The sequence below is a fragment of the Oncorhynchus mykiss genome, chromosome 16 (assembly GCF_013265735.2).
Source record: "Oncorhynchus mykiss isolate Arlee chromosome 16, USDA_OmykA_1.1, whole genome shotgun sequence".
Taxonomy (NCBI): domain Eukaryota; kingdom Metazoa; phylum Chordata; class Actinopteri; order Salmoniformes; family Salmonidae; genus Oncorhynchus; species Oncorhynchus mykiss.
Window position 1 is genome coordinate 38,725,889 of NC_048580.1, and position 27,400 is coordinate 38,753,288.

The following is a 27,400-nucleotide window of genomic DNA, read 5'->3' on the forward strand; positions in this document are numbered from 1 at the left end:
ACCTGATAACATAATAACGTTTTAAATTAAGTTCAACATGTTTATTACGTTATCCAGCAAGTTATTACATTAACCGGTTTTATTACATAAACATTTTAAAAGTTATCACACTTAGAAAAGCTGTTAAATTAACCAGTGTTATTGCATTGACTGTTGTTACAGGGAATTACAAGTGTTATCAGTTTTGTAGTAAGAGTTTTGAAATTACCACTTACATCTAAAAAAATGTATCAACATTTTTTTACAAATTTTGTGATAAGTACCATATAAAACAAGGTTATACAGTGAAGTGCCCCTGAGTTTATAGCTTCAACAGAAATGGAAATGAAAGAATAGAGAAGGTATGTAATGATTCAATCTGTCAGCAAATATTACGTTTGTGTCTAGATAGATAGATGTCATGGCTCACGCAATGTTAACATCTGACACATACACATACACATTAATGGGCATTACCTGTGCTGCATTTCACTACAAGGTATTTAACATAGCACTGCCAAGCAGTCAGCCTTTTAAAGTGCTTCCCAGAGAGAGCAATGGAGCCATCTGATGCCCATACTTGGAGAGGAAGCATAGCTACTATGGTATGTGATAAATGCCAGCACTACATGAAGTCTGTTACTATTAAAATAACACATGTAAGATGCTGAACAACATTACAAAAACACAAAATTCTAAGTCAGAGAAGATTCCTGTGTATATTTTTCAATGGTGCAAAGTACTTAAAGTAAAAAATACTTGAAAAAAAGTACTACTTATTAAGTCGTTTTTTGGGGTATCTGTACTTTACTATTTATATTTTTGACAACTTGTACTTTTATTCACTACATTCCAAACGAAAATTATGTACTTTTTACTCCATACATCTTTCCTGAAACCCAAAAGTACTCGTTACATTTTGAATACTTAGCAAGACAGGAAATGGTCCAATTCACGCAGGTATCAAGAGAACATCCCTGGTCATCCCCTGCCTCTGATCTAGCGGACTCACTAAACACACATGCTTCGTTTGAAAATGATGTCTGAGTGTTGGTGTGCCCCTGGCTATCCATAAATACATTTTAAAAAACAAGAAAATGGTCTGCTTTGCACAATACAAGGATTTTTAAACGATTTATACTTTTACTAAAGTATATTTTAACAATTACTTTTACTCTCGATACTGAAATATATTTCAAACCAAATACTTTTAGACTTCTACTCAAGTAGTATTTTACTGGGTGACTTTCACTTTTGCTTGAGTCAATTTATGTTAAACTATCTTTACTCTTACTTTAGTCTCGTATGACAATTGGGTACTTTTCCCACCGTTGATATTTTATGGGCGTAGCCCAGTCGCATGTTTTCGCAGCAAATTATATGACGTTGCCGTTTCCATGTTTTTGTCAAGCTTGGACAGCGCATTCCTTGAAACTGTGGACCATAAACGGTATGTAAGGGCCCAAAATATCGAGATACCAACGATGCAGCTTGACTTTTAAAACAAGCTATGGAAATATTTTACACATTCTAAACAATCAATAAAATGTACAATACTGGTCATCTTTGTTAGCGCGAACTGTCATTTGGAGTGGAAAACAGCGAGCCGATTAGCGCGCTAGCTAGCTAGCGTTACTGCTGCTTGAGGTCGCGACATTTAGTTAAGCTAAATTGTGTTTTGGTTAGCAACTGCAATTATGGATAAGAATTTTGCTAGATAGCTTAGCTTTATTGTTTATATATCGGTAACTTAGCTAATGCAAGTAAGTTAGCTAACTAGTAGTTGGCCATTAAGTAGTCAGCATTAGCTGCTAGTTGACGTGTTGCAACAGCTGGTTAAAAGGCTAGCTAGCTAACGTTACCCTTTAACCTAACAAGCTAAATTGCAAAGTTTCTATTTTTTGCCAAATGATGCACAGGTAAAACTAAAAACACTTTTGCTAGGTTGGGAAATGATAGCTGTCGTGTACAGAGTAGTAGCCATTCAGTTTGTGTGGGCGGGTGTCAAAAGAGAGTTGTTATTATTTGATGCAAATAATGTCAGTCAACGTTACATTTACAAATTCACCAGAGGGGGATTGCCATGCACGTAATTGATCTCCTAGAATATATAGTAGACCTAGCTAAAAACAAGCATGTCTCTCCAAAGTGAACACCTGTAATTCTTTACCATAATAATACCAACACTGTGTTTTCTTTCAGATCTTTAACTCCAACTTGGCCAGCCAGGTGTTGTAGACAGTGTGGTGTGGCGTCAGTGCACCCCAGCCTGGGTGCAATGTTCCTCAGCTCCACATGAGCTCTACTATGTGGTACATCATGCAATCTATTCAAAGTAAATATTCCCTGTCCGAGCGGCTCATCCGCACCATTGCTGCCATACGCTCTTTCCCACACGACAATGTGGAGGATCTTATTCGAAGGGTAGGTTGGCTGGTTGGCTTATCTTTGAACTGTAGAGATGAAATGTTAACACGAACACCACTGTACTTATCTAATTTGTTGTGTCCCAGAGTTGACTTCTTTGTAGTAAAATAACTCCCTCAACCTCACATTCTCTCTGCACGTTTTTAATTGTGTCAATGTTTTGTAGTTTCATAGCTATCTTTTAACTATGCCACAATTTTGAGTGCCTGATGTTAATCAGTTGTATATGACTTGTGTCTGGTATCGGTATCTATTCATATTTTGCATACGGTTGAAAATGACATAATTGCATGTCTACCTTCAGGGAGCAGACGTGAACCGTATGCACGGCACTCTGAAGCCCTTGCACTGTGCCTGTATGGTGGCGGATTCCGACTGTGTCGAGTTGTTGTTGGAGAAAGGAGCAGAGGTATGTATGGTAGCATGGTTTTAACCCTCACTCATCCAACTTTAACTTTGTTTGAAAAGATTTAGCTACTTGCTTAGCCTGTGGTGTTATGTTGTAATGTAAAAAAAAAAAACATCCTGAGGAAATATATATTTTTTGTTTTTATACTGTACTTGCTCAGGCATCGATACATCTAACCTGCTCTTGATTACTCCCACTTGAATCCCCTTCACCTGAATCTCAGAAAATAACAGTGGATCTCTTATCTTTGAACTTAGGTCTATAATAGCTGCTATTTGTTACTATGTAATGCCTCCAATTGTAAAATATACCATGATCTCTCTCCCTTTCTCAAATGGACTAACAAAGTTTTATTGTATTCTGTGAATCCCCTGCCTGTCTTCTCAGGTGAATGCCCTGGACGGCTACAACCGCACAGCGCTGCACTACGCAGCAGAGAAGGACGAGGGCTGTGTGGAACTCCTCCTAGAGTACGGGGCCCAGCCCAATGCATTGGACGGCAACAAGGACACCCCGCTACACTGGGCGGCCTTCAAGGACAACCCTGAGTGCGTCAGGGCTCTGCTGGAGAGCAGTGCCTGCCCCAACGCACGGGACTACAACAATGACACTCCGTTAAGCTGGGCCGCCATGAAAGGCAACCTAGAGAGTGTGAGGGTTCTGTTAGAATACGGAGGCCAAGTCCATGTTACTAACCTAAAAGGCCAGACACCCATCTCTCGCCTGGTGGCCCTACTTGCCAGGGGCCTGGGGGCAGAGCAGGAGGAGGAGTGTCTGGAGCTGCTGTATAAGGCAGCAGGGAGGTTTGAGATCCGCCGGGCAGATGGTACCTTACCCAGGGAGCTCAGTAAGGATCCCCAGCTCCTGGCCAAGCTGACCAGTATGGTGGCTGAAGTACCGACGCTACGCGCGCTGTCACGGTGTGCTGTCAGACAGAGCCTGGGGGTGAGATTCCTCCCCACTGCAGTCAAAGAGCTGCCTTTACCAGAGTCGGTCAAAGAGTACTTACTGCTGAGAGACTGAACTTACAGGGGGTGGGACTAGAGGTGACAGGATGTTTAATCACTATCAATTGTATTCAGACTGGAAATCTGTGCTTAGCTCAGAGTTGCACGCACCTATCTCACCTATTTAACAGTTTATGATGCATATATTCTGACAACATTTCTCCATAATGAGGAATGATGTTGATTCTAGATAGTATGAGGTGTTGTAGGCAGTCCAAAGGGTCACAGTGAGAAGAGGAAGTACTTCGTTCTTATGTGGTTGTGTGTGTAAAATTTGAGTGATTTGCTTTTTCTCAGTGCTTCCCTCTCCGTCAGTGGGTCTGCAGAATCAGCCTTGCAATCCCAAAAAACATAGTGTAAAATATGGAATTGCATTTCATTCAATGTTGCATTTCATAATAACTGAGTATAATCACTCTTCATGTTACAAAATAATAAAAAATTGTAGATTACAATTAAAATCACTAATATATTATAGAGATCAGTGTGCCGGGTAATGTTGTTACATAATGTTGATTAACAGATATGTGACTGTTATACAAAATCATCTGTATCATATAGCACTTCCTGGCAGGATTGGGGTCAATTCTGAATAAAGTTGCGAATTGGTGTTTAATTCCATTCTTGAATTTGAAGTATAATTAAATTAAATTAATTGAAATTCAAATGGATAATTTATTGCATACATCATTCTGCACGTGTTTATTTTTGACATGTATGGTTACCAATACTATATTTAAAACTCATTATCCTTCAAAGAGTTTACTATAATTACAGTGGTTTGGAATATTGTAAGATCATTTTGAAGGTTGTCTATAATAATTCAAATTCACTTACATGTTATTAGATAAAATAAAAATGTTTTCCAGAATGCATTAGCTCAACCACTCAGAACATCCCATGACAAAAATACAAACATCTGTGAGTTATAATAAAGCAAATATTTGAAATGGTATCTGTATTCTTCAGTAAGAGGTGGCAGATGCTTCTGGCAAAATATTTGTCAAAGGAATGAAACTTGTTGTTTCATATCTAAGTTTGAATTGGTTTTTAATTGAATTCTACTTTAATTCAAATTCTGCTTCCTGTCGAGTGTGGCGAATTCGAATTTCAATTCGTGTGGCGAATTCGAATTTCAATTCGTGTGGCGAATTCGAATTTCAATTCGTGTGGCGAATTCGAATTTCAATTCAGAAATTCTGTATTGACCCCAACCCTGCATCCTGGACTAAATATATGGGTATGCCAGCCGGTCAAATATGTGTCAAAATGTGATTTGCTATTTGTGTTAGCTATACACTGTACCTTTCCCATTCAAAAATGTGTATGTTGGCTTATTTTAGTTGAAGTATGCTGATGTACAGCCAACTATAGATATTTTTTTCTATAGAACCTAGGTAAACTTTTATTTTATCATTTTTACATCAGGATTTTCCATGGTGCTTTTTTTGGTCCAAAACTTTGTGCACCACAGATTTAAATGTGACCATAAACAATGTAACCAGCAAACCATATAAAGGTATTTTTCAAAATTGTTTATTTTAGGCAAAAGCTTTCAGTAATTGTAGAAATTGTCATAGTGGCATGAATTTGGATGTTTTTTAAAATTGTATTTAAAATATATAAACTATAGAAGCTTTGACCAATGTACTTTAGTTTGTAGTGAAACTCAAGTGACACATTTTTGACAGTTGTTTAATGTGTTTGTTTCTGTTTGCTTGTTTGCCAGGTGTGTACATGCATAACATTGATAGTTCATTTGGTTCTCTTAGACACCAATGTAAACCTACAAAGTGCATTTTTCTGTTAAATAATGAAAAAAAACAAGTAAAGGCCTTCCCTTATACTATGTACCGCCTTGCTGTTGTTTTTATGTTATTTTAGTTTAGACACCAAAAACTCCTGTAGGGATATTGGCAACAACTTATCATGTGCATGTGGTTTCATCACATGCAATTTTGAATTTGTCCAGCAGGAGTCTTTAGTCTGCAACAGTGCCTTCAGAAAGTATTCATACCCTTTGACTTATTCTACATTTTGTTGTGTTAGCCTGAAATCCAAATTTGTAAAAATATTCTCACCCATCTACGCAATAACCCATAATCACAAAGTGAAAACATGTTTTTAGAAATGTTTGCTAATTTATTGATAATAAAAATACATGTCTCATTTACATAAGTATTCACACCCCTGAGTCAATACATGTTAGAATCAAATTTGGCAGTGATTACAGCTGTGAGTCTTTCTGGGTAACGCTCTAAGAACTTTGCACACCTGGATTGTACAATATTTGCACATTATTCTTTTAATATATTTTTAAGCTCTGTCAAGTTGCTAAACAACCATTTTCAAGTCTTCCCATAGATTTTCAAGCCAATTTAAGTACACATGGTAACTAGGCCACTCAGGAACATTCAATGTTATCTTGTTAAGCAACTCCAGTGTAAATTTGGCCTTGTGTTTTAGGTTATTGTCCTGCTGAAAGGTTAATTTGTCTCCCAGTGTCTGTTGGAAAGCAGAATGAACTAGGTTTTCCTCTAGGATTTTGCCTGTGCTTAACTCTATTTAGTTTATTTTTATCATAAAAAAACTTCCTAGTCTTTGCCAATGACAAGCATACACAACATGATGCAGTCACCACTATGCTTGAAAATATAGAGAGTGGTACTCAGTGATGTGTTGTGTTGGATTTGCCCCAAACATAACGATTTATATTCAGGACATTTCTTTGTCAATTTTTTTGCAGTCTTACTTTAGTTCCTTATTGCAAACAGGATACATGTTTTGAAGTATTTGGATATTGTACAAGCTTCCCTTTCTCTCTGTCATTTATGTTAGTATGTTGTTAATCCATCCTCAATTTTCTCGCCTGTATATTTGTGACTGCGTGTATTGATACACCATCCAAAGTGTAATTAATTACTTCACCGTGCTCAATGTCAGCTTTTTTTTAAATGTAATTTTGGATCTTTCAATAGGTGCCCTTCTTTGCGAGGCATTGGAAAACCTCCCTGGTCTTTGTGATTGAATCTGTGTTTGAAATGCACTGCTTGACAGAGGGACCTTACAGATAATTGTATGTGTGGCGTACAGAGATGAGGTAGTCATTCTAAAATCATGTTGAACACTATTATTGCACTCAGAAAGAGTCTATGCAATTTTTACTCCTGAACTTATTTAGGCTTGTCATAACAAAGGGGTTGAATACTTATTGACTCAAGACATTTCAGCTTTATATTTTTAATTAATTTGTAAACATGTCTAAAAACAATTCAATTTTGACATTATGGGGTATTGTGTGTTGGCCAGTGACACAAGATCTCAATTTAATCTATTTAAAATTCAGGCTGTAACACAACAGAATGTGGAAAATGTCAAGGGGTGTGAATACTTTCTAAAGGCATTGAATCAATCTGTATTTGCTTCAATAGCAGGAGATCTAAGTATAGCATTGAAAAACGTGTTAATAATCTTCAGTGATGTTGTGTTTTATTGGGAAAATATGACAAGAAAGAAAGATTGGTTTAACAACATCTTGAGAAGTATATACTCTACTCAAAATGATTGTATTCATCTTGTGCCAAAATAACATCCTATTTACAGGATAATACAGTGTACTCTTGTATGCCATTGTTGGTGTGGCACCACTGAAGACGTGACAGTTGAATTGTTGTAAACAACATATATTTCACTGTTTATCTGTATTTACAGTGGCTGCCACTCTAATTTTGAACTTTATCGTCACTGTGTAAAAACACAAATCAATTGGACAAATTTCAAATCCCTCCTTTGTTTTAATTGTCTGCTTCCCCTTTGATGACATATGAGCAGGTTCAAAAGTACCACTTAATAATAGTCCTTTGTTGAGTTACTTCGATATTGTCTCTCGATATTTCCAATGCTATATTTTGGCCCCATATCCCAACACAGACAGGACGTTTGTTTCCCAGCGAGGGGAAAAAAGGTTTGTCACTAGCTTCTATAGCCACAAATTCATAAACCCTGCCCATTTCTACAATTGATCATCTTACATTATAATTTTTTACTTTTACCTTAATCCTAACCTTAACCACACCGCTAACCTTATGCCTAACCATAAATGAAGACCAAAAATATCATGCATCTTTCTAATTTTGACTTTGTGGCTTTGGAATCTGACGTGGTGGCTATAGAAGTTAGTGGAAACCAGAAAAAAAGGGGGAGAATTTCTGGAAGGAAACTAAAGCAACACAGAGAGGAAGAAGGCCCCCTCTCAGCACTCTCTCACACTACCTTCCTTAAAAACAGGACAATACAGTAGTTATCATTCACTCACATCTGTTCAATGTCTGGATTTTCTTCACATTAGTGCTACTGTAAATGTTCAATACTAATGCACATTTCTACTACAGTAAGAATCAAAAGTTAGGACACCTACTCATTTCAGGGTTTTTCTTATTTTTAAATCTATTTTCTACATTGTAGAATAATAGTGAAGACATCAGAACTATGAAAAAACACATGGAATCATGTAATAACCAAAAATGTGTTAAACAAATCAAATTATATGCTGTATTTGAGTTTCTTCAAAGTAGCCACCCTTTGCCTTGATGACAGCTTTGCACACTCTTGGCTTTCTCTTCATGAGTTAATCACCTGGTGTGCCTCGTTAAAAGTTAATTTGTGGAATTTCTTTCCTTAATGTAGTTGTGTTCTGACAAAGTAGGGGTGGTATACAGAAGATAGCCCTATTTGATAAAAGACCAAGTCCATATTATGGCAAGAACAGATCAAACGACAGTCCATCATTACTTTAAGACATGAAGGTCAGTCAATCTTGAACGTTTCTTCAAATGCAGTCACAAAAACCATCAAGCGCTATGAAGAAACTGGCTCTCATGAGGACCGCCACAGGAAAGGAAGACCCAGTGTTACCTCTGCTGCAGAGGATAAGTTAATGAGAGTTACCAGCCTCAGAAATTTAAGCCCAAATAAATGCTTCACAGAGTTCAAGTAACAGACACATTTCTACATCAACTGTTCAGAGGAGACTGCGTGAATCAGGTCTTCATGGTCGATTTGCTGTAAAGAAACCACTACTAAAGACACCAATAATAAGAAGATACTTGCTTGGGCCAAGAAACATGAGCAATGGACATTAGACCGGTTGAAATCTGTCCTTTGGTCTGATGAGTCCAAATTTCAGATTTTTGGTTCCAACCGCCATGTCTTTGTGAGACGCAGAGTAGGTGAACGGATGATCTCTGCATGTGCAGTTCCCACCATAAAGCATGGAGCAGGAGATGTGATGGTGTAGGGGTGCTTTGCTGGTGACACTGTCCGTGATTTATTTAGAATTCAAGGCACACTTAACCAGCATGGCTACCACAGCATTCTGCAGCGATACACCATCCCATCTGGTTTGTGCTTAGTGGGACTATCATTTGTTTTTCAACAGGACAATGACCCAATACACCTTCAGTCTGTGTAAGGGCTATTTGACCAAGGAGAGTGATGGAGTGCTGCATCAGATGATCTGGCTTCCAATAAAATGCAAATGAATTACTTAAAAATCATACAATGTGACTTTCATACAATGTGACTTTCTGGAATGTGACTTTCTGGAATTTTGTTTTAGATTCCGTCTCTCACAGTTGAAGTGTACCTATGATAAAAAATTACAGACCTCTACATGCTTTGTAAGTAGGAAAACCTGCAAAATCGGCAGTGTATCAAATACTTGTTCTCCCCACTGTATATCAATCAGGCTTGGAAATGTAAAACAGAAAGAAAAAAATGTTAAGAGAAAATGAAATTAAAACGATAGGAGAAAATGTGACATTTTAAATGTGACAGAGCATTGTTGTAACTGCCCTCACCAGAGATGGTCTATATTGTTGTAACAATCCCTTACAACAGTGCTCCTTCTACACATAGCAATATAATAAACTGGGGTCATTCTAGTTCTGGAATCATTCTAGTTATGTGGCTCCACATGCCAGGCCAGTGGTTGTTATGCAAACTGTGATCTTAGGGACTGGATACATAATTCATTACATAGTCTGAGTTCGAAAGGCACCCTTTTCCCTTTTTTTTCAACTTTTGACCAGGGCCAATAGTGCTCTAGTTAAAGGTAGTGCCCTATATAGGAGATAGGGTGCCATTTGGGATGGAGACATGGTTTTCTTGTCCACAGACTCCTGGCTCAGTTAGGATACAGAATATTGGAACAACACAGTTGGCAAACAAAGCAAATGAGCTGAAAATGTTATGTTAGCAATAATTATGAGCAACACTCATTGCTGGGTGGTGTCCTTGGGGAGAGAGTACAGTGTACTGGTAGTGTACAGTGTACTGTTGAACCAGTTTCCTATGTTGCATCTTGAATTGAATACCTGCTTCATGTGAACGGTTCTAAACTATGAATTTAGAACCGGACAGCTTATAAAGCGACCAGCTTCTATTATAGCTTTAACAACTTTAGATTGATTGCAAACAAAGCTTTACACTGTGCACATTCCCTTTCCCAGAAACAGACAGTATCTATTATTCTATATAGAAGGAGATAGATAGACAAACTTCATGCATTTCATCGCCACATTCCAGAAACAGGTTATTGAGGTAACCAAAACAGCTGCAAAAACAAAGGTGCCTGTTTTTTTGTTGTAAGTATGAGCTTTGTGAGTATGAAATTCAGTGTTGTGTTTAGTCATAAATATGGTAGGCTTATGACACCCCACTACAAACATCTGCTACACAGGGTGAATAGAATAGAATATGTTGCCCCTGGGAAAAAATATTATACCATTTTGTATGCACCCCCTACTACATCTTAAAATAATTCATGTAGGCGTATGTAAAATAAAAAATACATAAAAAGCTTTGAAATAGGCCTAGTGTACTGTATTTATTTTTTTTTTTAAAGTAAATTCCGTACACTGTTTTTTATTTGAGTAAAATTGACTACGAAGACCTCGACGTAGAACCTCGCGATGATTCAAGGAGGAGGGGAGTGTCAAATTCCAAGACTAGAGAAGAGGAGAGAGGGAGAGAGAGAGGGGCGCAACGGTGAGTTTGTAAACAGTATATCATTGTCAAAATGTACAATCCACGCGTAATTCCGATGGAAATGTGACATAGAAGTATTGAAAGTCGTTACAGTTAGTGTGTACGTTTCTATCGTTGCCCTGTCGGCCATGAAATATGAGTGGGCAATTAACGTTAGTTGACAGAACTGTTGTGGTCTGTCTTCTCGCTCGCACTCGAGTGCATATTTTAGCTAACAAGTTGGATAGTATTTAGCTAACTAAAGTGTCAACTAATTATTTATCAGCAAAACTACACGACTATATGACATGCTCATGTTGTCATGCATGAAGTTCGTTGTTGTTGATGAGGTTTTAGTCCTGCACTGCTTTTCCCTGGCTGTGGTATCGGCCTGTTCGAAGTTAGCACTGGGGAAAGTTATAGCTAGCGAAAACTCCCATCTTTTGAGTGGAATCGTCATGAACCAATCACATTCTTCTGTCAGAATTGATTGACAGCCCAATGAGCGATAAGGGTACGAGATCATGGTGATTGACATGTCGGTAGCCAATCCTTGAAAAGAAAGGGCGGCCTCATGCGGGAAAAGGCAGGTCTTGTGTGTGTTAAGGGTATTCGGGTCTCAGCTAGCATGCTAACTTGGCTAGACATCTAATTTAGCCAGAAGTCTGATGGTTTCAACTTTTAGCAGAAGTTAAGTCATTGCGATTCTGCTTCTTGAGAAGATGATTTCGATTCTGCTTATTGAGAAGAGAATTTCATAACTTTAGCTAACAATAAGTTTTCTCCATCATCGTAAGCGATCCACACACCATGTGTAGCTGAAAGAATAACCTGCAATAAATTACAGTATAGTTTGATTCTTTAAAACCTGGGAGATTCAAATTCCTCAACATATACAATCCTCCATTCTATTGCCAGTTGTGACTTTAACTTCAGCCATATATTTTATACACTGTTATAATAACTCTACCTCATCCTAGTCTGAGATAATGATACTATTGTTATCTGTATTGATATCTATACTGAACAAAAATATAAACGCAACATGTCAAGTGTTGGTCACATGTTTCATAAACTGAAATAAAAAATCCCAGAAATGTTCCTTAAGCACTAAATGCTTATTTATCTCCGATTTTGACCACACATTTGTTTACATCCCTGTTAGTGAGCATTTCTCCTTTGCCAAGATAGACCACACCTGTCAGGGGGATGGATTATCAATAAGTTGATTAAACAGCATGGTCATTACACAGGTGCACTTTGTGCTGGGCACAATTAAAGGCCACTCTAAAATGAGCAGTTTTGTCACAACACAATGCCACAGATGTCTCAGGTTTTGAGAGCGTACAGTTGGCATGCTGACTGCAGGAAAGTCCACCAGAGCTGCTGCCAGAGAATTGAATATTAATTTCTCTACCATAAGCCGCGTCAATGTCGTTTTAGAGAATTTGGCAGTAGGTCCAACCGGCCTCACAACCGCACACCACGTGTAACCACGCCTGCCCATGACCTCCACATCCAACTTCTTCACTTGTGGCATCGTCTGAGATCAGCCACCCGGACAGCTGATAAAATTTTCTGAAACTGTCTCACGAAAGCTCATCTGAATGCTCGTTGTCCTCACCAAGGTCTTGACCTGACTGCAGTTCGGTAGCGTAACCTACTTCAGTGGGCAAATGCTTACCTTTGATGGCCACTGGCATGCTGGAAAAGTATGATCTTCAAGGAAGAATCCCGGTTTCAGCTGTATTGGGCAGATGGCAGACAGCATTATGGCGTTGTGGGCGAGCGGGTTGCTGACGTCAACGTTGTGAACAGAGTGCCCCAGGTGGCGGTGGGGTTATTGTATGGGCAGGTATACGGACAACGAACACAATTGCATTTTATCGATGGCAATATGAATATGAGATACTGTGACAAGATCCTGAGGACCATTGTCATGCTATTTATCAGCCACCATCACCTCATGTTTCATCATGATAATGCACTGCCCCATGTCACAAGGATCTGTACACAATTCCTGCAAGCTGAAAATGTCCCAGTTCTTCCATTGCCTGCATATTCAACAGACATGTCACCCGTTGGGCATGTTTGGGATGCTCTGGATCAACGTGTACGACAGTGTGTTCCAGTTCCTTCCAATATCCAGCAACTTCGCATAGCCATTCAAGAGGAGTGGGACAATATTCCACAGGCCACAATCAACAGCCTGATCAACTTTATGTGAAGGATATGTGTTGCTCTGTGTAAATTCATTAGGCCCTAATCTAAGGATTTCACGACTGGGGATACAGAAATGCATCTGTTGGTCACAGATTACTTTAAAAATAAAAAAAGTAGGGCGTGGATCAGAAAACCGGTAAGTGTCTGGTAGATTAGGGCCTAATGAATTTATTTGACAAGGCTCCCGAGTGGCTTGGTGGTCTAAGATTATTATTATTATTATTATTATTATTAGTAGTAGAGTGCAGTGAGTGTGCATTGGAGCCAGTACAAGAATGTCAGTACAACAAAAAAGGGGGTCAATGCAAATATTCCAGGTAGCCATTTAATGAACTGTTCAGCAATCTTATGGCATGGGGGAAGAAGCTGTTCAGGAGCCTTTTGGTCTCAGACTTGCTGTGCAGAACAGCCTATGACTTGAGTGGGTGGAGTCTTTGACCATTTTTGGCTTTCCTCTGGCACCGCTTGGTAGAGAGGACCTGGATGGCACAGAGTTCGGCCCCAGTGATGTCGGTCGACCGATTAATCAGAATGGCCAATTAATTAGGGCCGATTTCAAGTTTTCATAACAATCGGAAATCAGTATTTTATTTTTTATTTTGTATACCTTTTTATTTAACTAGGCAAGTCAGTTAAGAACACATTCTTATTTTCAATGACGGCCTAGGAATGGTGGGTTAACTGCCATGTTCAGGGCAGAACGACAGATTTTCACCTTGTCAGCTCGGGGGATCCAATCTTGCAACCTTATAGTTAACGAGTCCAACACAATAACGACCTGCCTCTCTCTCGTTGCACTCCACAAGGAGACTGCCTGTTACGCGAATGCAGTAAACCAAGGTAAGTTGCTAGCTAGCATTAAACTTATAAAAAACAATCAATCATAATCACTAGTTTAACTACACATGGTTGATATTATCATGCGTGTCCTGTGTTGCATATAATCTGACTGAGCACACAAGTATCTGACTGAGCAGTGGTAGGCAGAAGCAGGCGCGTAAACATTCATTCAAACAGCACTTTCGTGCGTTTTGCCAGCAGCTCATTGTTGTGCGTCAAGCATTGCGATGTTTATGACTTCAAGCCTATCAACTCCCGAGATGAGGCTGGTGTGACCGAAGTGAAATGGCTAGCTGGTTAGCGCGCACTAACTAGAGGGACAGAAGCTATACTGTTACACTGGCAATACTAAAGTGCCTGTAAGAACATCCAATAGTCAAAGGTTAATGAAATACAAATGGTATAGAGGGAAATAGTCCTATAATTCCTATAATAACTACAACCTAAAACTTCTTACCTGGGAATATTGAAGAATCATGTTAAAAGGAACCACCAGCTTTCATATGTTCTCATGTTCTGAGCAAGGAACTAAAACGTTAGCTTTCTTACATAGCACATACTGCACTTTTACTTTCTTCTCCAACACTTTTGTTTTTGCATAATTTAAACCAAGTTTAACATGTTTCATTATTTACTTGAGGCTAAATTGATTTTATTGATGTATTATAATCGGTATCGGCGTTGAAAAATCATAATTGGTCGACCTCTAGTGCAGTGTCTAACTATTTGAGGGTCCATGTCTGGGACTTTGTCTGGTTCTGTGATGTGTCCATATTCACAAGTATTTGTTTGGTTGTCTATTAAGTCAATAAAGATATCAAATCAAAGTGTGGTGTTATATCTGTGGTGCTGCCTAAGGCAATGCATCTCAGTGCTTGAGGCGTCACTACAGACACCCTGGTTTGAATCCAGGCTGTTTCACAACTGGTCGTGATTGGGAGTCCCATAGGACGGCGCACAATTGGCCCAGCGTCTCCCTGGTTTGGCCGGTGTAGGCCGTAATTGTAAATAAGAATTTGTTCTTAAAGGACTTGCATATATTTTTTATTTAACTAGACTTCTCCAAGACTAGCTCATCACCAAGATTATGTTCAGGGGGAATCATCTGGGAGATGTACGAAGTTAGCACAGGGAGTTTTCGCTAGCTTTCCCCATGACTTTTTCCAATATTTTTTTAGTTATTTTTTAGTTTTTTTAGTTTACTTTAGTTTATTCTAAAATGTATTTAAATCCCCCCCCCCCCCCTCCACACAATACCCCATAATGACAAAGCAAAAACAGGTTTTTATAAATTTTTGCAAATGTATTAAATAAAAAGAACACATTTACGTAAGTATTCATACCCTTTACTCAGTACTTTGTTGAAGCACCTTCGGCAGCGATTACAGCATCAAGTCTTCTTTGGTATGACGCTACAAGCTTGGCACACCTGTATTTGAGGAGTTTCTCCCATTCTTCTCTTCAGATCCTCTCAAGCTCTGTCAGGTTGGATGGGGAGTGTCGCTGCACAGCCATTTTCAGGTCTCTCCAGGGATGTTAGATGGGTTCAAGTCTGGGCTCTGGCTGGACCATTCAACGGAATTCAGAGACTTGTCCCGAAGCCACTCCTGCATTGTATTGGCTATGTGCTTATGGTCGGCTTGGTTGGGTTGTGTATCGGAGGACGCGTGACTTTCAACCTTCCCGAGCCCGTACGGGAGTTGTAGCGATGAGAGAAGCTAGTAGCTACTAAAAACAATTGGATACCACGAAATTGGGGAGAAAACGGGGTAAAAAAATATATAATAATAAAGAAGGTGAACTTTTGACCCAGTCTGAGGTCCTGAGCGCTCTAGGGCAGGTTTTCATCAAGGATCTCTCTGTACTTTGCTCCGTTCATATTTCCCTCGATCCTGACTTTTCTCCCAGTCCCTGACGCTGAAAAACATCATCACAGCATGCTTCACCGTAGGGATGGTATTGGCCAGATGATAAGCAGTGCCTGGTTTCCTCCAGATGTGACACTTTGCATTCAGGCCAAAGAGCCTATTCTTGGTTTCACCAGACCAGAGAATCTTGTTTCTCATGGTCTGAGAGTCCTTTCGGTGCCTTTTGGCAAACTCCAAGCGGGCTGTCATGTGGCTTTTACTGAGGAGTGGCTTACGTCTAACAACTCTACCATAAAGGCCTGATTGTTGGAGTGTTGCAGAAATGGGAGAACATTCCAGAAGGACAACCATCTCCACAGAGGAACTCTGGAGCTCTGTCAGAGTAACCATCGGGTTATTGGTCACCTCCCTGACCAAGGCCCTTCTACCCCAATTGCTCAGTTTGGCCGGGATGCCAGCTCTAGAATGTTTCTTGGTGGTTCCAAACTTCCTCTGTTAAAGAATGATGGAGGCCACAGCCACCATGCCTCCATCTTGGCAGTCCCCCACGATTGTAAAAAAATATATATTTGGAAGCTATAGAAATTAATTTATGAATGTCTACATTTTTGTTTTTGCCATATTTATTATATTACAGACACGTAAAGCTGCAATATGCAACTTTTTTAACAACCCCTGACCAAATTCACATAGAAATCTCAGTTATGCATCTGTCATTCTTGAAAGCAAGTCTAGGTTCAAGGTGTGATAGGTTCGTCCGTCAGACTGTCAGATGTTGAAGCGTGATTCATAACTCCAGAGAACAAGTTTCCACTGCTCCAGAGTCCAATGGCGGCGAGCTTTACATCACTCAAGACGTCGTTTGATATTGTGCATGGTGATCTTAGGCTTGTGTGCGGCTGCTCCGCCATGGAAACCCATTTCAACAAGCTCCCAATGAACAGTTATTGTGCTGACGTTGCTTCCGGAGGCAGTTTGGAATAATTGCACTTAAGACCAGGGCACCTCTAACAAGGGCAGACCTTTTACGTACTAACTTATTGGAAAGGTGGCACCGCCCTAATACCGTGCCACGTTGAAAGTCACTGAGCTTTTCAGTAAGGCCATTCCACTGCCAATGTTTGTCTATGGAGATTGCATGGGTGTGTGCTCGATTTTATACACCTGTCAGCAATGGGTGTGGCTGAAATGGCCGACTTCGCTAATTTGAATCTGTGTACACACACTATATATAGTGTACTTTAAAAAAAAAGTAGGGGCGTGGTTTAGAAAACCAGTTAGTATCTGGTGTGACCGCCATTTCCTCATTCAGCGCGACACATTTCCTTTGCATAGAATTCATCAGGCTGTTGATTGGGGTCTGCGTTTGTGGTGCCGGTTGGACGTACTGACAAATTCTCTAAAACAACGTTGGTGGCGGCTTATGGGAGAGAAATTAACATTAAATTCTCTGGCAACAGCTCTGGTGGACATTCCTGCAATCAGCATGCCAATTGTAATCTCCCTCTAAATTTGAGACATCAGTGGCATTGTGTTGTGACAACACGGCACATTTTAGAGTGGCCTTTTACTGTCCCCAGCACAAGGACCACCTGTTTTAATCAGCTTCTTGATATGCCACACTTGTCAGGTGGATGGATTGTCTTGGCAAAGGAGAAATGTGCGCACAATTTTTGAGAAATACGATTTTTGTGAGGATGGAAAATTTCAGGGATCTTTCATTTCATCTTATAAAACATGGGACACTGCATGTTTATTGTTTTGTTCAGTATATATTAAAACGTTTTCCTTTTAAAGTATACTTTTTTAGATTACTAATGATACTGACACCGCTACAACAAATACTTTTTGTGCACGAAACATCTCATTTAAATACCTTGGAATTCCATTCATTCCTTTGGAGGACTGGTCCTACCGGGGAGTGCCAATATGGCCGACCTGTGGCTTCAAAGCCTCTCAATGGCCAATATAAAGGATCAGCAATCCAGGGTTTATATACATCACTGGTCATGTCCTGTTTAAGCTACCAAATACCCTTTGATCTCACAGTAAAGTCCGAGTCAACTAATTTTCTTTCTTTCTCTCTTTCTTTCTCTCTTTCTCTCTCTCTCTCTCTGTGTGTATGTTTGTTTTTTTTGTTTTTTTTGGTCTCCCATACCCTCTAACCCTGGCAACTCTAGCCCTGTAGATTCCTGAGTCATTTGGCTCCCTGGCTGCAGGCAGAGAGAACTATTAATACAGTTTGTTTAGCTAGTTACCTAGCAGGCTGCATCAAACACTGCAGGCCTGTAGCTGATTATAGACAGAGAACCGCTCGACCTGCTCGCTCCCCTGGCCATTTGGGATTTGGGACGCAGACCAAGTTAACAGCGACGGGGACATTGCCGGCAGGCTCCGAGAGAGCATTTGGAATAGGGCCCACTGGCTGCGCTGACTTCTTTTGATGTTTCCATGTCACCTTGGATGAATGGAAGCTTAAATAGATGGGTGGACTGACTCTGAGTCTGACTCATATGTAGGCTATCGCATGTCTGAAATGGATATAATGAAAAGGATTTATGTGGAGGCGTTTTTACCTCAAAAAGCACAAGAAGGAAGATTTAGACACCCACAATATTTGCTTCTTCTGAAATTGTTTCTGTTGTAGAAACACTGATACAATTAGTCTTTCTGCAACATTTATTTTGTTGAAATATAATTTCTTATTTATCGCAAACAAATTGGTTATTATAATTTATAGAAATAATGTAATATTCAAGAAATATAGTACCCAACATCTGATTTGGACCAAACCTTTTTTTACATCTATGAGTTAGACACAAGGAATCCAAAGAAATTGTCAAAAGCTACCCACAGCCTTCCTGCCACACCCCACGTCAATCACATCCTACATCCTGATATTACCAGGTTATGACCACTAGATGGTGCTGTTCCAGGGGATTTTTATAAAAAAATTCTCTCCAAGAAATTGTAAAAAGGGAGAATTCACCCAAATTACATATTGGTTTCTATGGAAAAGGCATGACAGTAATCCATGCTTTGGTTTTGTTGTCCACTGTTTCAAAGGCAAACCTTTTAGCATTTGTGGCACAAATACAATGCAAGTCAATGGTACCTATATTAGCATTTTCATGCTTCATGTCTAAATCACATGAACTATCTAATCTATTAATGTAACTCAATTAAGTGGGAAAATGCTCATATAGGTACCATTCACAGGAGGCTACTGAGGAGAGGATGGCTCATAATAATGGCCGGAACGGAGAGAATGGAATGGCATCACGAGCTCGTCCTCACCAATTGAGGTGCAAACCAACCTCCTGTGGTACCATTTGCCACAAATGCAAAAAAGTAAGCATTTGAAACCCTGGCCAGGTATACATAACCAAAGCATGGGTTGCTGTCATATTTTGTCCATAGACTGCTTACACGGTAAGGAGACCAATATGTAATTTTGTGAACTATTCCGTTTCCATTAAGGGGGAAGGGGTTCTTAACAACAATCTCTTGGAATAACACCATCTAGTGGTCAGAACCTGGTAATATCAGGATGTACGATGGGACTAGGGCTGTGACGATAATTGAATAACTGTGTAACTAACGGTTATGGATGAAGACTGTCATGAAAATAAAATAACTGTCAAAACCGTTTAAATTAGGGCTGCACCGATATGACATTTTTGGCTGATACCGATATCCCAATTTTTTTTTTCTCTTTCCCTTGCCAAAAAAACAAACCTATGCTGATAACCGATATTTAACATTTTAGCTGCATTTTAGGCATCCTAGTACAGCTAAATATTTAACACACACACATATGGACGCAGTGGTCTAAGGCACTGCATCTCGGTGCAAGTCCCTGGTTCGAATCCAGGCTGAATCACATCCTGCCGTGATTGGGAGTCCCATTTGTCCCAGCGTCGTTCGGGTGTGTCCGGCATTGTAAATAAGAACTTGTTATTACTGACTTGCCTAGTTAAATGAAGGTTACACACACCACACTTACCAAAACATAATTTTGTTGGCATTTACACATGTCCCCATTACCAATAAAACCAAATCAAAACCTATTTCTTTCACTTACTTGCTGTGCTGTTTCGTTGTTCATTTGTTCAGTCGTTTCAGTCTCAACCAGGATTCATCACACATGTCAAGCAGTGAAGTGTCAGCTCTGTCTGTCTGTCGCCGCTCTTCCTCAGTGTACACGGTCACTGTGTCCGTTTCCATCTTGTCCAGCTGTGTCTGTAACATTTCATGTAAACCCAGTTTCTTGTCTGCATCGAAGTAGAGGCCCTTGTACCTAGCATCGACAATGGTGGCAACACAGTAAAGAGGCTCAGAGAATTCCACCGCATCACTTGTTCACAGCCTCTTGTAGAGTACTTTTGCAAGTGTTAACCCCACTGTCTGTCGGCAGATTTGTTGAGTAGGTATTTCGGAATGGCTGATTTTAATTAGGGCCAATTTCAAGTTGTCATAACAATCTGTAATCGGCATTTTTGGACACCAATCATGGGCGATTACATTGCACTCCACGAGGAGACTGCGTGGCAGGCTGACTACCTGTTATGCGAGTGCAGCAAGGAGCCAAGGTAAGGTGCTAGCTAGCATAAACTTATCTTTATAAAAAAACAATCAATCTTAACATAATCACTAGTTAACTACACATGGTTGGTGATATTACTAGTTTATCTAACTTGTCCTGCGTTCCATATAATCGATACGGTGCCTGTTAATTTGTCATTGAATCACAGCCTACTTCGCCAAACGGGTGATTTTTACAAGCGCATTTGTGAAAAAAGCACTGTCGTTGCACCAATGTGTACCTAACCATAAACATCAATGCCTTTCTTAAAATCAATACACAAGTATATATATTTAAACCTGCATATTTAATTTAGTATTGCCTGCTAACATGAATTTCTTTTAACTAGGGAAATTGTGTTACTTTTCTTGCTTTCTGTGCAAGCAGAGTCAGGGTACGTGCAGCAGTTTGGGCCGCCTGGCTCATTGCGAACTGTGTTAGGAAGACCATTTCTTCCTAACAAAGACCGAAATTAATTTGCCATAATTTTACATAATTATAACATAACATTGAAGGTTGTGCAATGTAACAGCAATATTTACACTTATGGATGCCACCCGTTAGATAAAATACGGAACGGTTCCGTATTTCAGTGAAAGAATAAACGTTTTGTTTTTTCAAAATTATAGTTTCCGGATTTGACCGTATTAATGACCTAAGGCTCGTATTTCTGTGTTTTATTAAGTCTATGAATTGATAGAGCAGTCTGACTGAGCAGTGGTAGGCAGAAGCAGGCTCGTAAGCATTCATTCAAACAGCACGTTCGTGCATTTGCCAGCAGCTCTTCGCTGTGCTTCAAGCATTGTGCTATTTATGACTTCAAGCCTATCAACTCCCGAGATTAGGCTGGCAATACTGAAGTGCCTATAAGAACGTCCAATAGTCAAAGGTATATGAAATACAAATGGTATAGAGAGAAATAGTCCTATAATTCATATAATAACTACAACCTAATTGTCTTACCTGGGAATATTGAAGACTCATGTTAAAAGAAACCACCAGCTTTCATATGTTCTCATGTTCTGAGCAAGGAACTTAAGCCTTAGCTTTTTTACATGGCACATATTGCACTTTTACTTTTTTCTCCAACACTTTGTTTTTGCATTATTTAAAACAAATTGAACATGTTTCATTATTTACTTGAGACTAAATTGATTTTATTGATGTATTCTATTAAGTTAAAATAAGTGTTCATTCAGTATTGTTGTAATTGTCATTATTACAAATATATATATATATATATATATACAAATCTGTATCGGCTTTTATTGGTCCTCCAATAATCGGTATTGATGTTGAAAAATCATAATTGGTCGACCTCTAGTTTCGATGTCATGACAGAGGGTATCACGTCTGCTGCAGACAGTTGATTAGCTTATTTCTCGAGTCAGTTGTTCGAATGGCGCTAGGAGTGTGTTCATGTTTCAAACATGTTCTCAAATGCCATTGAAATGGCAGCAGCGGTATGAGAACCCGCACATTCTTGAGAATGCAATACGGCTTTCCTCTGTGCGAAATCGTCGTCGACCCCCTGTGCTGTCAGACTCAGCATGCTCATAGGGCTGACATCGCTGGTCCAAATGTCAGTCAATCGTGAAGCTAATAGCAGTGACGCCCATAGCAAGTAGCTCATAGATGTGCATTTCAACGATACTGTTTAACTCCGGTAGGGCAACACCTGAAAAATTAAATAATGTGTGCCGGGGCTCGAGGTGCTAGACCAGTCGGCGAAAGCCACTATCATCCACGACAGGTTGATTGTCAAGGGCTATTCAAAGATTTTACCGAAATGTCTTTTGTAGACCCTAGTCTGAGAATGCATCTGTTGGTCACAGATACCTTAAAAAAAGGTTGGGCGTGGATCAGAAAATCAGTCGGTACTTGGTGTGGCCACCTTTTGCCTCATGCAGCGTGACACATATGAGTTGATCAGGCTGTTCGTTGTGGAATGTTGTCCCACCCTCCTTCAATGGCTGTGCAAAGTTGCTGGATATTGGCGGGAACTGGAACACACTGCCGTACACGTTGATCCACAGGATCCCAAACATGCCCAATGGGTGACATGTCGGAGTATACAGGCTATGGAAGAACTGGGACATTTTCAGCTTCCAGGAATTGTGTACAGATCCTTGCGACATGGGTCCGTGCATTTAAAGGTTAAAAACATATATTTTTTTATTTAACTAGGCATGCTGAAACGTGGTAATGGCGGCAGATGAATAGCATGACAACGGGCCTCAGGATCTCGTCACGGTATCTATGTGCATTCAAATTGCCATTGATAAAATGCAATTGTGTTGGTTGTCTCGAGCTTATGCCTGCCCATACCGTAACCCCACCACCACCATGGGGCACTCTGTTCACAAGGTTGACATCAGCAAACCGCTCACCCACACGACAACATCTGCTGTTGTGAGGCTGGTTGGATGTACTGCCAAATTCCCTAAAATGACGTTGGAGGCGGCTTATGGTAGATTAATGAAAATTCAATTCTCTGGGAATTGTTCTGGTGGACATTCCTGCAGTCAGCATTTCAATTTGCACTCTCCCTCAACTTGAGACATCTGTGGCATTGTGTTGTGACAAAATTGCAAATTTTTAGTGGCCTTTTATTGCCCCCAGAACAAGGTACATCTGTGTAATGATCATGCTGTTTAATCAGCTTCTTGATATGCCACAAATGTCATGTGGATGGATTATCTTGGCAAATGAGAAATGCTCACTAACAGGGATGTGAACTAATTTGTGCACAATTCTTGAGAAATTAGCTTTTTGTGTGTGTTGCGCATTTCTGGGATCTTTTATTTCAGCTCACGAAAAATGGGATCAACACTTTACATGTTGGGTTTATATTTTTGTTCAGTGTAGATAAAGTTGACACAATAGCGGGAGTGTTTACTAATGATTATAAGCAATTGTTTTGCTGACTTAGTCTGTCAAACTTCATACATCTCCATCTCTTTCCAACTGTGCTTTGATGCTCGAGCAGCAGCTAAAACGCTAGATACACAGGGGTGTAGAGTGCTATAGTGAACTTTCATGCAATGCACATTTTCATTGCTTGCTAGTAAATAAATACATCGGTCTTCCTTTAAAAAAGGTTGGACATGTCTGACTATTCATGACTCATTAAACAGCAGTAGACAAGGTTGTCCTATAATGCGCTAATGTTGTGTCAAATGGACAGTGCGCCAATCTTATCTAACCTGGTATGGTATAATTTGATGCGGCATCTTTTCTTACTTCAAATGTATAGACTAATCAACGCTGATCAGGCCGGGTCCGATATTCTACCGTAGGCGAATAAAGCCGGACCCACCAATCCCCGCAAAGTAGAATAGTAGGCTAGGCTATACAGTGTCGGCTCGCAATGCACTTTAATGAATGCTCATGTGGTAGCCTACCGTTTCTGAAACAGGCAATTTACTGTTAATCCCTGTCATTTGGTTATATTCATTTCTGTTAATGCATGTACAGTGCCTTGCGAAAGTATTCGGCCCCCTTGAACTTTGCGACCTTTTGCCACATTTCAGGCTTCAAACATAAAGATATAAAACTGTATTTTTTTGTAAAGAATCAACAACAAGTGGGACACAATCATGAAGTGGAACGACATTTCTTGGATATTTCAAACTTTTTTTAACAAATCAAAAACTGAAATTGGGCGTGCAAAATTATTCAGCCCCCTTAAGTTAATACTTTGTAGCGCCACCTTTTGCTGCGATTACAGCTGTAAGTCGCTTGGGGTATGTCTCTATCAGTTTTGCACATCGAGAGACTGACATTTTTTCCAATTCCTCATTGCAAAACAGCTCGAGCTCAGTGAGGTTGGATGGAGAGCATTTGTGAACAGCAGTTTTCAGTTCTTTCCACAGATTCTCGATTGGATTCAGGTCTGGACTTTGACTTGGCCATTCTAACACCTGGATATGTTTATTTTTGAACCATTCCATTGTAGATTTTGCTTTATGTTTTGGATCGTTGTCTTGTTGGAAGACAAATCTCCGTCCCAGTCTCAGGTCTTTTGCAGACTCCATCAGGTTTTCTTCCAGAATGGTCCTGTATTTGGCTCCATCCATCTTCCCATCAATTTTAACCATCTTCCCTGTCCCTGCTGAAGAAAAGCAGGCACAAACCATGATGCTGCCACCACCATGTTTGACAGTGGGGATGGTGTGTTCAGCTGTGTTGCTTTTACGCCAAACATAACGTTTTGCATTGTTGCCAAAAACGCCCAATTTTTCAGTTTTTGATTTGTTAAAAAAGTTTGAAATATCCAAGAAATGTCGTTCCACTTCATGATTGTGTCCCACTTGTTGTTGATTCTTCACAAAAAAATACAGTTTTATATCTTTATGTTTGAAGCCTGAAATGTGGCAAAAGGTCGCAAAGTTCAAGGGGGCCGAGTACTTTCGCAAGGCACTGTATTAATTACAGTAATTTACTGTTCTCCTTCTCTGAGTGGAAACGTTGTTTGCAGAGTTCACATCCTGCTACACTTGTGAGAAACAAGTTTTGGTTTATTTCATACCATCATTTACACTCTCCATGTGAGCAATGAGCAAGTGACTGGTCTCTCTGTCCTGTTAATGTTGACGGAGCGAGCATAGAAGTATCTGGCCTGCTTCTAACAAATGTCAAATGTAGGAAAGAGCCCAGCTGGGCTTCTCAGTAATGTTTTCTTCACCTCACACAGTAAGTCAACAAAGTCCTTTTAAATATACAGTACCAGTCAAAAGTTTGGACACCTCAAGGGTTTTTATTTTTTACTATTTTCTACATTGTAGAATAATAGTGAAGACATTAAAACTATGAAATAACACATGGAATCGTGTAGTAACCAAAAAAGTGTTAAACAAATCAAAATATATTTTAGATTCTTCAAAGTAGCCATCCTTTGCCTTGATGACAGCTTTGCACACTCTTGGCATTCTCTCAACCAGCTTAATGAGGAATGCTTTTCCAACAGTCTTTAAGGAGTTTCCACATATGCTGAGCACTTGTTGGCTGCTTTTCTTTCACTCTGCGGTCCAAACCATCTCAATTGGGTTGGGACCAGGTGATTGTGGAGGCCAGGTCATCTGATGCAGCACTCCATCACTCTCCTTCTTTGTCAAATAGCCCTTACACAGCCTGGAGGTGTGTTTTGGGTCATTGTCCTGTTGTAAAAACAAATTATAATCCTACTAAGTGCAAACCAGATGGGATGGTGTATCGCTGCAGAATGCTGTGGTAGCCATGCTTGTTAAGTGTGCCTTGAATTCTAAATAAATCAATAACCGTGTCACCAGCAAAACACCACCACCTCCATGCTTCACGGTGGAAACCACACAGAAATATTAGGTTGTGCCTGACATGCTGGTGACTTATGGGGGTGTGTGAGTTCTGATTCTCTCTAGGCCAAGGCCTATACAGTGCATTCAGAAAGTATTCAGACCCTTTCCCCTTTTCCAGATTGTGTTACGTTACAGCCTTATTCTAAAATTGATTAAATTAAATTGTTTCTTCATCAATCATCAAATTCTTATCGGCAGACTCAATAGCCTTGGCTTCTCAAATGACTGCCTCGCCTGGTTCACCGACTACTTCTCAGAGTTCAGTTGTCTGGACCTCTGGGCCTGTCAGGGCCTGTTGTCCGGACCTCTGGCAGTCTATGGGGGTGCCACAGGGTTCAATTCTCGGGCCGACTCTTTTCTCTGTATACAGTGCCTTGCGAAAGTATTCGGCCCCCTTAAACTTTGCAAACTTTTGCCACATTTCAGGCTTCAAACATAAAGATATAAAACTGTATTTTTTTGTGAAGAATCAACAACAAGTGGGACACAATCATGAAGTGGAACGACATTTATTGGATATTTCAAACTTTTTTAACAAATCAAAAACTGAAAAATTGGGCGTGCAAAATTATTCAGCCCCTTTACTTTCGGTGCAGCAAACTCCAGAAGTTCAGTGAGGATCTCTGAATGATCCAATGTTGACCTAAATGACTAATGATGATAAATACAATCCACCTGTGTGTAATCAAGTCTCCGTATAAATGCACCTGCACTGTGATAGTCTCAGAGGTCCGTTAAAAGCGCAGAGAGCATCATGAAGAACAAGGAACACACCAGGCAGGTCCGAGATACTGTTGTGAAGAAGTTTAAAGCCGGATTTGGATACAAAAAGATTTCCCAAGCTTTAAACAGCCCAAGCAGCACTGTGCAAGCGATAATATTGAAATGGAAGGAGTATCAGACCACTGCAAATCTACCAAGACCTGGCCGTCCCTCCAAACTTTCAGCTCATACAAGGAGAAGACTGATCAGAGATGCAGCCAAGAGGCCCATGATCACTCTGGATGAACTGCAGAGATCTACAGCTGAGGTGGGAGACTCTGTCCATAGGACAACAATCAGTCGTATATTGCACAAATCTGGCCTTTATGGAAGAGTGGCAAGAAGAAAGCCATTTCTTAAAGATATCCATAAAAAGTGTCGTTTAAAGTTTGCCACAAGAAACACACCAAACATGTGGAAGAAGGTGCTCTGGTCAGATGAAACCAAAATTTAACTTTTTGGCAACAATGCAAAACGTTATGTTTGGCGTAAAAGCAACACAGCTGAACACACCTTCTCCACTGTCAAACATGGTGGTGGCAGCATCATGGTTTGGGCCTGCTTTTCTTCAGCAGGGACAGGGAAGATGGTTAAAATTGATGGGAAGATGGATGGAGCCAAATACAGGACCATTCTGGAAGAAAACCTGATGGAGTCTGCAAAAGACCTGAGACTGGGACGGAGATTTGTCTTCCAACAAGACAATGATCCACAACATAAAGCAAAATCTACAATGGAATGGTTCAAAAATAAACATATCCAGGTGTTAGAATGGCCAAGTCAAAGTCCAGACCTGAATCCAATCGAGAATCTGTGGAAAGAACTGAAAACTGCTGTTCACAAATGCTCTCCATCCAACCTCACTGAGCTCGAGCTGTTTTGCAATGAGGAATTGGAAAAAATGTCAGTCTCTCGATGTGCAAAACTGATAGAGACAT

The 27,400-nt window shown here is 40.0% G+C and overlaps 2 protein-coding genes across 5 annotated transcripts in view; both read left to right on the forward strand.

Annotated features, from left to right (window-relative positions):
* Positions 1 to 1,305: 1,305 nt before the first annotated feature.
* asb8 (ankyrin repeat and SOCS box containing 8) lies at positions 1,306 to 5,673 on the forward strand. Its single transcript, XM_021565780.2, has 4 exons — positions 1,306 to 1,429; positions 2,182 to 2,403; positions 2,711 to 2,815; positions 3,203 to 5,673. Exons 2-4 carry the CDS (start codon positions 2,275 to 2,277, stop codon positions 3,836 to 3,838), a joined length of 870 nt encoding a protein of 289 aa, XP_021421455.1. The 5' UTR covers positions 1,306 to 1,429; positions 2,182 to 2,274; the 3' UTR covers positions 3,839 to 5,673.
* A 5,094-nt stretch (positions 5,674 to 10,767) lies between these two features.
* atf7a (activating transcription factor 7a) overlaps positions 10,768 to 27,400 on the forward strand; it is a 47,652-nt gene continuing 31,019 nt past the window's right edge. For all 4 annotated transcript variants that reach the window (XM_021565785.2, XM_036946805.1, XM_021565784.2 and 1 more), the window contains exon 1: positions 10,768 to 10,869. The gene's annotated coding sequence lies outside the window, so the exon portion shown is untranslated. The remainder of the gene's footprint in view (positions 10,870 to 27,400) is intronic.